The sequence below is a fragment of the Podarcis liolepis genome, assembly GCF_965112155.1.
Source record: "Podarcis liolepis genome assembly, chromosome: 15".
Lineage (NCBI taxonomy): Eukaryota > Metazoa > Chordata > Lepidosauria > Squamata > Lacertidae > Podarcis > Podarcis liolepis.
Genome location: NC_139566.1, coordinates 11472428 through 11488458, shown reverse-complemented (window position 1 = coordinate 11488458; position 16031 = coordinate 11472428). Strand labels below are relative to the sequence as shown.

General features: G+C 48.3%; 2 protein-coding genes across 6 annotated transcripts in view; one reads left to right on the top strand and one right to left on the bottom strand.

Annotated features, from left to right (window-relative positions):
- Positions 1-4089, top strand: part of GON4L (gon-4 like) — a 41483-nt gene extending 37394 nt beyond the window's left edge. For 3 of the 4 annotated variants that reach the window (XR_014519724.1, XM_083477495.1, XM_083477493.1), the window contains exons 29-32: positions 533-722; positions 1567-2326; positions 2938-3040; positions 3613-4089. Coding sequence is in view for 3 of the 4 variants with exons in the window: in XM_083477495.1 (XP_083333621.1) it covers positions 533-722; positions 1567-2326; positions 2938-3040; positions 3613-3771 (1212 nt within the window). In the remaining variant the exon portion in view is untranslated. The remainder of the gene's footprint in view (positions 1-532; positions 723-1566; positions 2327-2937; positions 3041-3612) is intronic. The other variant, XM_083477494.1, reaches the window with a different exon arrangement.
- Positions 4090-4226: 137 nt separating this feature from the next.
- On the bottom strand, positions 4227-15820 carry MSTO1 (misato mitochondrial distribution and morphology regulator 1). Of its 2 annotated transcripts, none has more exons than XM_083477589.1 (14): positions 15352-15820; positions 13845-13980; positions 12240-12309; positions 11397-11472; positions 10974-11022; positions 10312-10438; positions 10069-10186; positions 9023-9154; positions 7491-7643; positions 7045-7176; positions 6062-6246; positions 5796-5900; positions 5594-5709; positions 4227-4555 (listed from the first exon to the last, which is right to left on the bottom strand). In XM_083477589.1, exons 1-14 carry the CDS (start codon positions 15430-15432, stop codon positions 4320-4322), a joined length of 1716 nt encoding a protein of 571 aa, XP_083333715.1. In that variant the 5' UTR covers positions 15433-15820; the 3' UTR covers positions 4227-4319. The 2 variants fall into 2 exon arrangements, with proteins under 2 accessions (XP_083333715.1, XP_083333716.1); XM_083477590.1 differs by lacking the exon at positions 15352-15820 and adding an exon at positions 14938-15288.
- Positions 15821-16031: the final 211 nt, after the last annotated feature.

Sequence of the window (16031 nt, the reverse complement as noted above, 5' to 3'; positions counted from 1 at the left end):
TGGATCCTTACAGATGCGTAATGAAGTTTTCTGGATGGAAGTGGTTGAGGGGGCATCTGTGGGTTAAGCCAGCCCTCCAGATAAGCTGCTCCCAAACTGTTAAAAGCTCTGTATACTAATGGTAACATCTCAAACCCATTGTTGCTGCCATTTCAGCTGCCTGCATGTAGTTCTGTATGATGAAGGGTTAAGGTTTCTGCCTTAGACATGGAGTTCATCTACATTTATTCATTTTATCCCACCTTTCCTCCAAGTAGTTCAAGGTGGTATTCAAGGTGGCTCTCTTCCTCCCCATTTTATCTTCACAACAACCCTGTGAAGTAGGTTAAGCTGAGAGACTGTGACTGGGCCCATGGACACCCAGTGAGTTTCATGACTGAGCGGCAATTTGAACCCTGGGTCTCTGGGGTCCTGGCCAAACTATAGAGTCTCATGGCTTTTTGAGGGTGGGTGGCGAAGGGAAGCATACAAGTTTCATGAGTTTGGAGCAGGAGGTGTTCTGAGACGCTCTTGGACTTCCCTTGGCCCACAGGCAGGAGATGGCAAGGCCTACAGGAACAAAGATCCCCAGGAGCTCACCGACAGCCTCGTCCAGCGCGAACTGAGCCCTCGCCCCGAAGGGAAGGAGCCTGCAGAAGAGAGTCTGGAGCAGAGAGAGGACGGGGAGCCTCCCCAGAGCAGGATGAGGACAGGCGCCAGGAGAGCAGACTCCACAGCAGGAGGTATGTGGGGAGTGAAAGGGGTGGGAAGCCTGGACCCATGAACTTTCCCATGCAGCCCTGGGATCTTGTGCCAAGCGACCTCCTAACTGGCTCCGTGGGCAGGAGGGAGGGGATCCTGGCAGGGGCTGTGTAAGATTTCATACTTTGTCCCTTCTGAGGACAAGGGCATCCTCTCTGGTCCTAATTCTGCTCTGTGCTTTGGAAACTTTTTCAGAAGCCACCAAGGCTGATTGTTAAACCTGATATGTCACGCTAGAAATGGCACCTTTTAAATATGAAACAGATTTGTGGCTGTATATAATGCTTTGTGGGTTTTAGTCTGCAGGGTTATCTCCCACAATAAGCCTCGTTAGTCTTTTACGGTACCACAAGACTCCTTCAGGAGTGTCTGGAAGGAGGGGCTTGGGGTGGCTATAAACCAAGGCTGAATCCAGTTAAAGATGGAGATTCCGTGGCCATTAAAAAAGTTTTTATTTTGTTAAGATTGCATTGTTTTTTGCCACGCTTGGGCCCCTTTAGAGGGGGAGCGCGAGAGAAATTTACGAAACGAGTTTGGTCTTCCTCTCTTGTAGGTGAAGCTGAGGGGCCTGTGTGCAGTGCTTGAAGGAAGCACCCTCTCCTCTTAATGGCACATGGCACTAGGAGCAGTTTGCTAGCTGTGGCTATTTTCACACAGGCTGGAAGGCGCATTGGCACCTAATGCTAGTTTTTAAGCTTAGCGTATCTCAGCAGTGCCATCTGCATAACCTTGTGCTGTATTTCATTTCCACAGTTTCTAATAATGCTGTGCAACGAGCATGCGAGTGTGAACAATCCTTTCCCTATTGTTTTTCTTCTTTCCCAGCTTCTCGCGTGGAAGGAAAACTGCCTTTGCCAAAGGAGACCCCTACGGAAGGGGGTGCGCTGCCAGGACCTCCCTGTCTCTCCAAAGCCAGCGATCCTGCCAAGCCGCTCCCTCCTAGTACTGCTGCCTCTTCCACGCTGCAGGTGCAGAGGGGCACCCTACCGAAACCCCACCGACCCAAAAGTGGCTCTTGCCATATAGGAGGCGAGAGCGACGCAGGACTCGGCCCGAGGAGCGGGGAAGCTTCTTCCGGCGTTTCAGGGGGTGAGACTCTTGCAGGAGCAGCGGGTGATGCAGCTAGCCCAGGTGTCAACCCCCCTCTGGCCAAGAGTTGGCCACAAAAGCCTGCCGTTCAGTCCAGCCCCTCGCGGGGGGCAGCTTCTGCTGCTCCTCGAGTGTGTCTCAAGGACAAGGAATTGGACAGGTTGCCCTTGTCTCTGGATACAAAGCCCAAAGGAAGGGATCTTTGCGGGTCACACTCCAAGGACCTCACGCCGCCGAAAGCAGGAGCGGCAAACTGTGGCTCTCAGACTCCAGCAGTGGCCTCTGGAGTTTGCAGCCCTCTGGCTACGGAGAAGAAAGGAAATGCCACGGAGAGACTGTGTGCTAGTGCCCGCTCGGAGCTGCCAGCTGCAGGCGGTGGGGAGCGGGCCACCTCGCTGCGGGGAGATGAGCTGCACCAAAGGGCGGTCGAAGCGACTGTGTGCGCCAAGAACATCAAGGTCAGCTCCACCGGGGAAAAGGTGGTATTGTGGACCAGGTACTTTTTTTTGCTTCCTTGTTCAAAAGCCAGTACTAGGGGAGAACCGGGGTGGGTCTGCGTATAAGTGGTTTTGCTTTAGAATCCCTTTGTCCCCAGAGGTATAAGGCATTCCCCGACCCCAACACTTGGATGCACTGAGGAAAAGCCCAGTCCTACATCAGGATGTACAGATAAGATTGAAAAAGCAGTGTGGGGTGTGAAACAGGTAGGCTGTGAGAAAAAGCAGTTAATCGGTGGAGTGTTGCAAAACAAGGAAGCCTGGTAGCGCCTTTGCCAACATGCCCCTATTGCTCCATTTCTGATAGGAAGCTGCCTTATACTGCTTCAGACCATTGGGTCCATGCAGCTCAGTATTGTCCACACTGACTGGCAGCGGCTCCCTCCAGGGTTTCAGGCAAGGAATATTTACCATCCCTGCCTGTAGGCCGTCTCACTGAGTTTAAAGCCATTCCCCTGTGGATGGTGTGATTCTGTTAAAGGCTAACAGTGAGGACTTTCTTAAACACAAGTCTCCATCTGACAACGAGCCTTGTGGGATTCATGAAGTCTGGTCCAAGGAGCAGCCCACTCCAGTTCCCTTTTCCCAGTGTCAGGTGTTTCTCTTTCAGAGAGGCTGACCGGGTCATTCTGACCACTTGCCAGGAGCGAGGAGCTCACCCAGACACATTCAGTGCCATCTCGCAGCAGCTGTGCAACAAAACTGCAGAGGAGGTGAGTCCTGGGGGAGACAAATCTCTCGGAAGCGTTGAGTTCTTCTGTAAAGCTTAGGAATCCCTGGGTCCACAGATACGACTGGTGACACTTTACCCATGCAGTTAGGATTGCATGTATTTCTAATTTCACAAAAGAAATAAGATCCACGGTGAGCTGCTCTGCAAATTGTGTGCTGTGGTCCCTTTAAAAATCTGCACTGAGTGACAGGATGAAATGCAGTTTACAGATAAGGACACTTTCAAAGAAGAAAGTTTAACTGAGCAGGGAGAGCCCTGTGTTTCAATCTTAGCTGGACACTTGGCAGTATTCAGAGATCCCTTTATGCCCATGGCCAATCGTTGGTGGCACATTATCCTGTATTTGAATACAGGGTTTATTTTACGAGCCAGGAAATACAGATTTCTTGTTTGGTGGTGGATTTAGAGTAGAAGGTAAGTGTGCCATTGCTTATCTTTCCTACCTTCATCTAAAAAAATTGAAATAGTATCAGTTGTAGACTAGATTAGCTTCGGAGGCAATTTGCTTGTTTCACCTTGTCTCCCTCCATTACAACCCTGTTCTGCTCTCAGGTCGCCCATCGGTTCAGGGAACTGATGACTTTATTTCACACGGCTTGTGATGTCAGCTCAGAGGACGAAGAAGATGGAATGAGCACCAGCAACACTGACCAGCTTTCTGACAAAGACCCAGTCCTCTCTGAGGAAGAGCAGGAGGAGCAAGGCTTTTGAAAGCGGGAGCCAGTACTACTGAAGAGGAATGGAGATGGCTGGGCAATCTTGTTTGCATATGGCTCCAAAGAACTCCATCCGACCCCCACCTCCCGCATCAAACTTGAAGTCACCTCAAAAGATTCCCCCTTCCATAAAAAAGTGGGGTCTGCTGTGTGATGGAAGTCATGTAGGCTGCACTTGTTATTGGATAATGGCTGGTGTAAATATTTTAAATAGTAGGAAAAATATGTACATTCTCTCTTTGTGCTGCTTCTGAGTGAATATTTATTGTGGCAGTTGTATTTTAAGGAATAAAAAGTAATTCCTGTTGTAGAAGATGAAGAGCACCTTCTTACCTCTGTGCACAGAATCTTTCAGGTTACTGCAAGCCTGAAGGTCAGGCAGAAGACTTTTTTGAAAATACCTTGAGCTTAACAGCCGTAGTAGCACAAGACATGATGCAGAATGGAGGAGACTGTATTAGGGGATTTATTGTTTTTATAAATGTGTGCAAGGGCTAGTAGATGTTTTCCTGTTCAAAGGCACTGCAGAAAATACGCACACACTCAGTCCGCCTCATCCTCCGAATCTGCTGCTGAGCCCCCGCTCTCTTTGTAACAGTGAGACAGTGTCCTCAGCTGCTCCAGAGCTTCCTCAAAGTCATCCATTTCAACTCCAACCGAGAAAAAGCTTGCCCATCGCCGGACGTCAACTTGGCGCAGCTCTTCGTAGAAACTGCCAAGGGTTTTACGCAGGAGAGCCAAGGACTGGAGGGCTCCGAAGACAGGGATACTTTCAACAGCTGTGTAGGAGAGAATGAAAGGATTTGAGAAAACCCATTCTGACTGCAGCAGTGCCAGAGCACCTTTGTGTCTACTGCCCCCGTAGCCTTGTTAATGGTGCAGCATAACCCATCTTCCAAATAAGGCTGGTGCCCCCCCCCAACTCTTGCCTTGTGCTAGTGCAAAAGGGAGAGAGAGATAATACCAGCAAGCCTTGCTTTACTGGGACAACGCTGGCCTATTGAGAATCAATGTTTCTACAACACAGTGGTGGGAAAGTGATGGAAAACATTAAACGGGAAGTACTTGGCTAGTCACTGAATTAGCTTCTTGCCAAACTTGCTGCACATATGATCTATGCAAGCCCTTCCCAGCCTCATGCCCTCCAGACTAACCCCAAGGGGTGAGGGGGAGCTGTCGTCCAACACATGGAGGGCCACACTCGTCCTATGCACATGCCCCAACCAATCAGGGATCAATCACATATTAGAAGCACAGGGGTATAAAGAAGGGTTGAATAGCTTGTCGGGCTCTAACCCCCATCAGCCCCAGGCAGTAGGGCAAATGGTCAAGGATGAGGGGAGCTGCAGTTCAGCAACAGGAAGGCCACAGGCTCCTGAGCCCTGAGCTATGCCAACTGGCAGTGATGGGCCATGGTCCCTTTTTAAACGAACTGCTGGGAATTGAAAGTGGGAGCCGCTGTCTGTAAAACTCTTCTACTGAACTGGGAGGAGAGGACAAATACTTAGGCCCCTACCCATCATCCCGGAACTTCCACATTGCAGCCCTGACCCAGTTTATGTAGAAGCAAGTCTTTCTGAGTACAGTGGAGCTGACTTCTGCAGTAAGTGGGGTCAGGAGTGCAGCCACAGTAAAAGTGCCAAGATAGTTTCAATTGGGTTTCTAACAAGTTACCTCGCAGAACTCCACATTCCCACTTTTCTTTACCCCTCACCACAAAAGTTATAATGGGCCAAACACAAACCTGAGACTTCACATTCTAACCTGAGTGAGCACCTGCTTCTCCTACTGCATTATCCAGAGCCCAGGCTTCTTACCTGCTGAAGCGCTTGAAGGTTTCTCCAAGAGGAATCCATGCTTGTTGAGGAGAGGAGAGAAGAACTGGGGGTAGGGAGCTAGCAGCTTGCAAGGGCCTCGAAGTAAGTGTGATGTGCTGTTCCGCAAGCACAAAACAAGCATTAGGGACAGAAGCCTGGTCACCACCTTTCCTATACCCCCCACCTTCCCTGTTTCACTAACCTCAAGGTTCTGGGGGAGATTGTGTACAAGTAGCGGGCCAACACCTCCTGTCCAGTCTCACACATGTGGAGGACAGACTTCGGCTCAGTGCCTGAAGGGGAATTGCTACAAGAGACGCAAAATGGGGAATGGGTCAAGGCTGCAGGGATGTGTGTTTGTACTAAAGTCATCTGCATAGCTCTGCAAAAAGTGAGAGGAGTAACCCACTCTAGGCCACTCCCCTGCCACCACTGAAGGAAGAACCCCCACCCACCCAAACCTCTTACCTGACTTGGTGCTCCTTGCCGATTCCTCTCAGCACAACAGACTGAGCGAAGCAGTGGCTCTCTCTTTGCTCGCCACAGGAAGACAGTGGGCTCCAGGGCATGGCAGGCTGCTGGTTGCACAGAGCATCAGGAAGGGACTGCTCTTGTGCCACAGGAAATGGTACAGCTGCTACTGCAGCTGCTACCTGGAAGAGGAGGCATACAATGATCACCAGCAGATGTAGGACCAGAAGGGACTGACTTCTTCAAAGCCCAGGCTACCCCAAAGTGCTGTGTACCAGAACAAGTAAAAATGCCAGAAGCAACCAAGGTGCGCTACAAGAGTGGGACTCCAGCAAGTGGGCCAGATGATGCTTGGAAAGGAAAGAAAAACCCAACTTGGAAAAAATTGTGAGTTTTAAAAGCCATTAAGCTTTTTTGCACACACAGCAAAACAAGAAATAAACTGGTTTCACTGGTTTCAGTGCACTGACTGGTCAAAATTGGGGCCTAATTATGAAGCAAAACTATGATCTGGCAGATTTCCCCAAAAGGAAGTTCTGATGGGGGTGAAATTTCATCCCTGCCGGTATCTGATGGCCCACAGGGAGGATTCTCTTTCCAAATATGTCACTATTAATGCATTTAAACTCCTATTTTAAAAGACCTTGTATGCAGAAGGTGCCAGGTTTCATCCCTGGCGTCTCCAGGTAGGGCTGGAGAAAGACTCCCTGCCTGAAACTCTGGAGAGCTGCTGCCAGTCAAGGTTGACAACACTGAGTGAGCCAGAAAGTCCAATAGTCCAAATTGGTATAAGCTATAACAGCTAATCCAGACAAACTAGTGCTGGAACGTTTAAGGCACTTAGTAACTGAGTGCACACTCCTGGTCCTGATGGAAGCTGTTCTCATTTTACATTAGAAATCCTGCGACTTCCAACCATGCTTTTGAGCGATTGAAGGGTTGGCTAGGGAAATGGAAGTTCAAAGAGAATCACGTAGTACCTTCCGCCCAGAGAAATTCAGGGCCTCAGCAAGATGTGACATGGAGATGGCTGACGTCTGGAGCCGGTAGGGAACAGTGACCGTGTCCAGGGCTGTGGCGAGGATGGCACTCGTGTGATAGTCCAGTGCTGCCTGCAGAGGGTTATAAAATCAAGGCACAGTCATATCAAGGAATCTCTCCTCCCCAAAGTTCCGATTTCTGCTCCCAACAGATGCTATTTGAGTCTAGTGCACTGTGCATTGCAAAAAGACAATTCTGATGGCTGAAATTCCAGTTTGAAACTAAGGAAAAGAAGTTGAGGATCCTTAGAAGCAGGACCAGGGGAAATGAGGGAAGGTGATACAGGATGCACAAACTTCACACACAGCTCAAAGGAGTTCGTATTCCTCCATCCTCCGTGTGTGTGCGCAGGCATACCCAGGTGTCCACCTGCAGGAATACTGACCTCATAGTGCACGTATGGGAGTGTGATGGGGGGCGCTGGTCTGAGCCCCAGGCTTCCGTATAGTGACAAGGGGCAGAAGAGCGAACTGTGGCTGGAAAGATGGACCATCGCCAAGACTGTGTTCATGAGCCTGTAAAAATTCCTTTGTGGAATCTGCAAGGTGGTAGAAAAGGAGTCACACCAGAAGGGTAGTGTTGCACAAAACCTCTCAGTGCGTACTTGGTGCAAGTGGGAACAGTGAGTCTGTCTTTATGCAATTTCTTTTTGTGGGGTTGGGGGAGGGGGGAATTGACAATGAGATTATTTATTTTCAACAGGACAAATTACAGAACATGGGACAGGCAGTCCAACAAAACAGTTCGGGAGGTGCAGGATATGGAAGGGAGAAACAGTTTGCAATTGGGGACTGGGAAGTGAGACAAAGAGAGCCCATTCTAATGAAAGTTTGCTCTAGATCCAAGTGCAGGTATTTCCAGACTAACTGTGCTAACTCCATACGCTTAGCACTTCTAAAGGATTTGTTTCAGCATTCATCAAATGGGGTTGCACCCAATGTCATTCAGAATACACCCATTGAAATTAATGGGCAATACTAAGTTAGGGCCATTAGTTTCAATAGGTCTACTCTGAGAACAAATTAGTAGGCTATAACCCATAGTGAATTAGGAAATAAGAGTCCTAAGGCTACCACTTATGCATCTCTCTCTCCTGCCTTCAAATATATAATAAGTAGGTCTTTGAGTAACTAATTAACTTTTACCTAAATATCTTATTAATGAACTGACTACACAATCTTGAAGAAGAGCTAATAGATTAATCTAAGATCTTCCTAGACATCAACTAATTAAGAATTCTGCTTGTTGTCAAAACTAAGTTACTTAATTATCATTTCCTTTCATCCTGTTTCTGATGTTTTAATGAAGTTCTTCAATAAATATTTTTGAACTGTTTTCCCACTAGATGCATTGATGTGTTTACTGAATCACATGAAAAGGAAAATCAAATCTATATATTGGTCTTGGGGTATTGTACTTTATAACGATGGCTAGACTCTTCTATGCTAGACCATGGAAAAATGCCCATAAGCCAAGCTAAAAGTGATTTGATCAGGAAACTTTGGGAGCAATTCAGTATAATAAAGCTGGAATTCAGTACAGTATCCCACTATGTTAAGCGGGAATGAGGGATATCAGGAGGAGGGATAGTTTATATTATTTTATAGAGTTTTACTGTGAGAGGAATATAATATTAACTAGCTAATAAATGCTTAGGATGATCCCTGGAATGTATTTAATCATATTTATTATATTCCGTTATAAACAATTATATTCAATCAGGTCTGATTATATTTAGTCAGGTGTAAGTATATGTCCAGCTACATTTATCTTCCCAGCTTAAGCCCAGCTCTCCATCCTCTACACAACACTCGTTCTCAGTGAGGAGATCTCTGAACTGCTTTCATTCCTAACCAATAGCATTTTTCAGGAGGGGAGGAAAGAGCAAAGAGTTTGCATAGAGGGGGGCATACTTACGGCTCCATTAAGCACTGGCGTCAGCCCCCATGTCAGGACTCCCTTCCCTGCATACTCATCCTGAAGCAGCTCCGTGACCTTTGCCCCAACCCCTGAAAATCCGTTGTGCAGGTCACAGAGAACCTGGAATCCCTGTGCAAGGAGGGAAGTGTGCAGATACATTGTGATCAGCGGCCAGAATTGGGGTGACCTGACAACTCAAGAGTTGGTGCCTGCACACTGCTGCAAGCCCAGGCTGTGCCACATATAATCTCAGCTGCTTCACAGCCTTCCCCATGCTGAAGGGACTAATGCCCCAGGAACCTGGGTGCTGCTGACATTCAGCATGTTAAACCTGGGTGGTGCCACATCCTGGCCAAGACACAGACACAGCTTGCCTAAGAATTACGCAGTGCTATTGAAATGGGCTGCTCTATTGCTTTTCCAGTGAGCTTGCCTCATCCCAGGGGTGGAAGGCAGGCTAGTGAGCTGGAGCACGAGACAAAGAGAGTAGACAAAGGGATCTCTGCTCCTAACTGACCAGCACTACTCAGTGCTGAATAGCAGGATGCACCAGAGGTTTCTGGCACAGCCTCTCATCTAAGCACCAGATGTTTCAGCCTTCAGGCCTCTCCCTGGCTGGTTTGAGGGGGGCGGGAAAGGGAGAGAAGGGGACGAGCAGTGATGTCATGGCCGAGGGCCTGAGCAGCTTCTTCAGGAGGATCTGCTCCCTGCCGCCCGGCTCAAGTTCCAGGCCGAAGGAGGTAACTGTTATTTGCCCAATATCTAAAATGCAATAACCACCTGCAAAACCCCGGAAACCGGGCCAGTGTGCAGCCTCTATGGCACAGCTGTGGAAACCATGGCCTTCCAAATGCTGGACTCCAACTCCCATCAGCCCCCAGCCAGCAAGGGATGATGGGAGTTGTAGTCCAGCAACAGAAGGCCATAGATTATCCACCCCTGCTCTGGGACTAGACATGAGGGCCTGCTTTACTGCTGTTTCTCAAGTGAGCTGGCACCACCCACCCTTCTGGGCAGAACAAGAGACTATAGCAAATGCTCACCTGCAGGTAGTCACACTCTTCCACATAGAAGTGGAGCCTGTCTTCGAGCTCCTCAAGGTATGTGCCCTCTTGTAGCAGCTTCTCCCCCTGTCCAAAAGTCTCCAGCCGGCTGGAATCCCTGAAAGAAAAGTGGCAGCATCGTTCCAAAGGCACCTTCCAGAGCAGGGCAGACAATATTCGAGCCAGCATCTCCTGGCCCGCCCAGGGAAAAGGTAGCCCAGAATGCTGAGAAACATTCCTTACCCATCGTGATTGTACTGGTAGATGGTTACTATGCTACGAGGGTGCAGGTGTGTGCAGAGGAAATCCGACCAGAAGCATGTCCTGCTCTTTGAAGTCTCGTCCTGCCTCTCACGGAGCGGAGGTCTGTCTGGAAGCAGAATGGTTATCACCACCATCTATTAATTTATATACTGCTTATGTGCCAAAATGGCTTCAGAACACAGGCATTGGCTGGGTGGAAATGGCTCTATCAATTTATCAGCCTGCTCGCCAGTGGCAAGTACTTCTCTGTTATCAGGTCAGCACACCAGCACTTCCAGAAGAAGTTCTGCCCATGGGGGAGAAACCTCCTCTCTTTTATCCAACCCCCAACATAGAGAAAAGGAACCACAACTTATTTCACTTACTATTCAGGATTTTGTAGGCGGTGATAGCCATCTAGGTGTGACTTACTGCAGCAGCCCAGCAAAAGGGATTAACACCCCTTCATAGCCTATGTTTTCTGCAATTGCCAGAGGCACCCAGGGCAACCACAAATAATGGATTTGGCTAGCAAATGAAGCCAAAACTTGGAATACCTTGTGAACGGATCAGAAGCCTTCCTTAAAATACCCTTTGAAAACATATCTGCCCATTCTACCCCTGCAGGAAGCCATGCATGCAGAGCACACACACATCTTTACCACCAGGAAGGGTCCTTGGAGCAAAACCGCCATTGGGTGGTCTGTTATCCTGAAAAGAGAGAGAGACATTCTGACCAGAGACTGTGATTTAGCCATAAAGGAATCAAGAGATCCTGTAGCCCTCCAGATGTTGGTGGACAGCTTACAAACCTGGAGCTTACTATACACCCCTCAAACCAACAGCTGTCATTAGACTTCTCTGTGAATTGGTCTAACTCTTTTAAAACCATCTAAGCTAGGGGCTATTTCTCCAGCTGCCCTTGGCATTTAACAGACAGTGGAAAGACGAGTGTTAGCAACTAATTCCAAGAAGGATTGCCAGCAACACAGGAATTTCCACCAAAGCAAAAGCGCCGGGCTTAACAACGCTGGTTCAAGGGCAGAAAAGAAACAGTGAAGCTCCAGGGGTAGAGGATATCTTACCTCCAGCCTGTTGAGGTCTGGCAGGAAAGGGTTCGCAGGGGATGGGTCTTCTTGGTGCGTCGTCAGATTTCCCTTCCTGAAAAATTGAGCCTTTTAACCACATGGTTCTGCACAAATTGCAGCAGAGATTGAAGGGGTGTATGTGGAGTGCAGAATACTGCCCTCCCCTGCTGCCTTTAAAATACAGAGGATCTAGAGTGCCACACCACTGCTGCGCCAAATCTAGCAACTGTAATTAGGCAGATTAAAACTTCTAAGACTTGGTGTCTGAGTTTGCTAGCTTTCTTCTTCCGTTCCCACCACTTTTTTCTTTTCTGTCACACCATCTAGTCATTATGCATGTGGGCAGGGAGAATGAGATTTTTTTATCTGTCTATGGTGCTTAGTAAAGTTTTGGTTCTTTATACATGATGAATAACAAGATTTTCTGTTAATTTTAACTTGTTGAATAATGTTTCCCTCACAGAAACATCGGGTTTGTTAGTTTTTCTTTCCCATCAATATAGTAGAAAATGTCTCAATGTTCATGAAATGTTGGGGAACATAGTGAACTGTTGTGAAAAGAATACCATGCCCAGCCTGACATCTCCTAGCCTCCAAAATTGTAGCAGTAACCTGTCTACAACCATAGGGACTTGAAACATTTTTAAAAAGTTGAAATCAGAAACACCAGGAGTCCATTTTGTATACTATACAATCCTCACCTCTGTGCATCAATAATGCATTGAAAGCTGTTATTAGGTTTTCCCTACAATCATTAGTAAGCCATCCTATAGATCTGATTATGCTGTGCACAGGGTAGTTGTTTATACGTGTTTTTTTCAGGGGTGGGGAGGAACTCACCATGTCAAAGGGGTATTTGTTTTTGCATCTGCATACAGGCATCCCTCCTGCTTCAAAGAACTCAGGCTCCCTGCAGAGAAACAGAAAGCGCTGTCGCTGTGAAAGCTGCTTATCAAGATAATAACCATGAACACCAAGTATCCCAGATCAGAAGAGAGGCCACAGGAACTGAAGCATTTCCTTTTACTTTATGCCAGGGGAGCTCTAAGGGCCAACACTCAGCCTACATAATACACACCATACATAATACACACCATGGTACACACCATACATTTAAAGCAATGGCTTTCCAACAAATAATCCTGGGCACTGTAGTTTCCCCTAGTACTACAATTCTCAGCACCCTTACCAAACTAGTTCCCAGAGTGATTTGGCGGGGGAGTAATGTGCTTTGAGTGTATGGTATGTTACGCAGTCTAGGAAGGAAATTAGCTAGAACAGCAGCTCCCAAGACCAGATACTCTCTCTTGCAAAACTGGCAAGTCCCAGGGAGATTAGAAAACTTATACAGTGGGGACAGGTGTTTAATTGCATTGTGTTTCCAGTTACAGATAGGTAGCCGTGTTGGTCTGCCATAGTCAAAATATACTTCGTGTATCTGAAGAAGTGTGCATGCACACGAAAGCTCATACCAAGAACTAACTTAGTTGGTCTTTAAGGTGCTACTGGAAGGAATTTTTTTATTGTGTTTCCAGTACACCACTTAGAGATGACTGTGAAGTGGTATACACACACTATTTAAATATATAAATAAAGCCAGCCAGTCTGACCAGTCACTAAATTTATTGGTCTTGTGGCTATCTATTGGAACCTAGCCTACCTTACAGGGTTGTTACAAGGATAAAAGGGGTGGGTACTGCATACATTGCCCCCTGATCTCCTTGCAGGAAGGGTGGGCTAAAATAAATAAATACCAGCAATAACAACAGCAACAAGTAGGCAGAAACTGCAATTTCCACTCGCTGTCTGCTTTCATCAAATGGGCTGGGCTGCTTCTCCTTGCTTACAGAAACGATTGGTTGTACCTGCCTTGTGAGGGACTGTCACAGGACCATCTGCTCTGGGAGCAAGTGTCAGCAAGATCTCGGCTGCAACAGGAGTGACAATCAGCGGGCAGATTTCGGCTAGACCCTCAGAGGCCAAGGTCCCAACCTGAAAGGTTGGTAGTGTCTGGCATTTCCAGGAAGGCTGGGCCACCAGGATATTTCCTGGAGTACTGCCAAGGCCTGTAGCTATGTGGCTCACTTCCGCCCGAGCTGATTACAATAACTAACCTGGAAAGTCTTAAGAATTTGTGCCTGAGCTCATTTCCTTTTTCTTCTTCCCTCCCCATCCATTTTTTTTTTCTTGTGTGTCATGCCATTTATCTGTTGTAACCCCGAGGGCAGGACTATATTCTTTTATTGATTTGTAAGCCACTTCACCAGAAGAGCAGGGTCTAAATGCTTTGAATAAAAACAAATGTACGTACATTGAAGGAATGTGGCCTGTGTTTTCCTGCTTCCAACATGTGGCTTCCAGGATGCAGAAAATGACATGAAGAAGAGGAGGGTTTGGGCTAAACTCTCCCAAAAACTATACTACACAATTCTGTATATCACCCACCTTTGAGGTCCATGAGGATGAGGCGGGGTGTGTATGTCTCTCGCCCCTGGAGAGTTCTTCCCGCTCGGAAGAGGACATCATGGCAAATCCCTTCATCTGATTGTGTAGCTGCAGGATCCAAGCAGAACGAAGCTTCCTGGGAAGGGGGAACAAAATTTATAAAAATGCATGAAAAAAGAGTTCTAAACCAGCAAGTACTCCTTGGAGATCCCTGTGGTATACAGTATTTACTCCACTTATTTTGTAAGAGATGCTTCGAACTGGCTGAAGTAGAGGTGTAAGTCTCAGGCGGAGAGCCTGTGATCCTCCAAATATTGTTGGACAACATTATTTCGGGCTTTTAATTTAGAGCAAAGGTAAGAGGAGACATGTATACAATACTGCATGACACGGAGAAAGTGGTTAGAGAAAAGCTTTCCTCCCTCTGTTCAAAATGCTTGGGGACATCCACTCAGAACAGGCAAAAAATGAGGTATCTTAGCCTACAAACCCCTCCTATTTTATTCTCACAATAAGCTCAACAGAGAGAGAAACCAGCCCCAAGCTTCTACTTTACTCACAACCTCCACGTGAGGCAAGGACCCCTGACCATTAGGTCCAGTTGCGGACGACTGTGGGGTTGTGGCGCTCATCTTGCTTTATTGGCCAAGGGAGCCGGCGTACAGCTTCCGGGTCATGTGGCCAGCATGACTAAGCTGCCTCTGGCGAACCAGAACAGCGCATGGAAATGCCATTTACCTTACCTATTTATCTACTTGCACTTTGACGTGCTTTCGAACTGCTAGGTAGGCAGGAGCTGGGACCGAGCAATGAGAGCTCACCCTGTCGCGGGGATTCGAACCGCCAACCTTCTGATCGGCAAGTCCTAGGCTCTGTGGTTTAACCCACAGCGCCACCCACGTCCCATCCACGTGAGGTAGGATTCCCCCAAACCTCCTTTTATTTTGCTCATGCAACTATCCTGCGATGTAGTCTAACCACAAATCTCCTATTTGGGACATGTTGTACCTATGAGTTCACTTTGCCCCACACCGGCCCACTCAACCTTTCTGCCGGTGGAACCAGCACTGCCACAGAGCCACACAATACCCACCCCACATTTGTAAGATGGCGGCAGCTCCCTTTTGGAACTCTCTGCCTATTGAGATCAAGCAGGTGCCTTCAAACAGGACTAAGAAAATAGATTAAAAAATCCTGTTGAGACAGGCCTATGCAGGTGCTTAGAAAGCTGAGGTGATTTTAACCTGTTTTAGTATTTTAATTTTGTTATGTTTTATCAGTAGGGTTGTGGTTTTTTTCTTGATTTTTATCGTTTTATGGCTTGAGGTGGCTTTTCTTTTTCATTTTTTTACGGTCAAGCGGTGTATAAATTTTGTGAAGTAAACAAATATTTTTCCCCCTCACAGCAACCGCCCTCGGAGAAGCTGCGCAAACACGGTCGCCCCGCCCCTTCCCCGCCCGCGCGCGCACAGCCTGCCCAATCACAGGCTTCCTCCTCTGACATTACCTGAAGCCCCCACCAGTGGGCTCCGACGCTCCCCGCGTAGTGGCCCAACTGGAGCGTCACCACCTCGCGGGCCCCCGACATCCCCCAACTGCCAATGGGAGCGGAGGGGGGAGGGGGCGGAGGACACGCAGAGCGGCCGTTAGGGAGCAGCGGCGGGCGGATGGGAAAGTGCGCACGCGCCGGAGCGAGTCGCGAGGCGGTTTACAAGTCGGCGACGGCACCGCGGACGTTGCGCGCATCTCCGCGGGGAACCCCACCCCTTCCGCTCTCCTATTGGCTCAGACGTGCCACCCAATTGCCTGCCGGTTTGCGGTTGGCGCGCGAGCCAGAAGGGTTCGTTGCGCCGCCTTGGTCTCTCCCCCCCCCCATTGGCTTGGAGAACTAGGAAAGGGGGCGGAGCTGCATCGGGAGAGCCGCTCTAGGCATACCTTCGCCTGCGCAGCACCAGAGGCGGTAGGAATGAAGAAATGGGACAGACAAGACTTCCGGCGAAAATTTGAAAGCCGCCATATTGGCCACGGTTTTCTATGGAGGCTGGGTGATGCCGCTCTACCGCTTAGCTGGCATCTCTATGCTCCTGTAATAGTTGACGGGGAAGCAGTTTGGGGACAGCGCCACATAGATGCATTTTCACGCTGGAGGTGCCCAGAGGCGCAAATGGTGACAGCAGGATGGAAAGA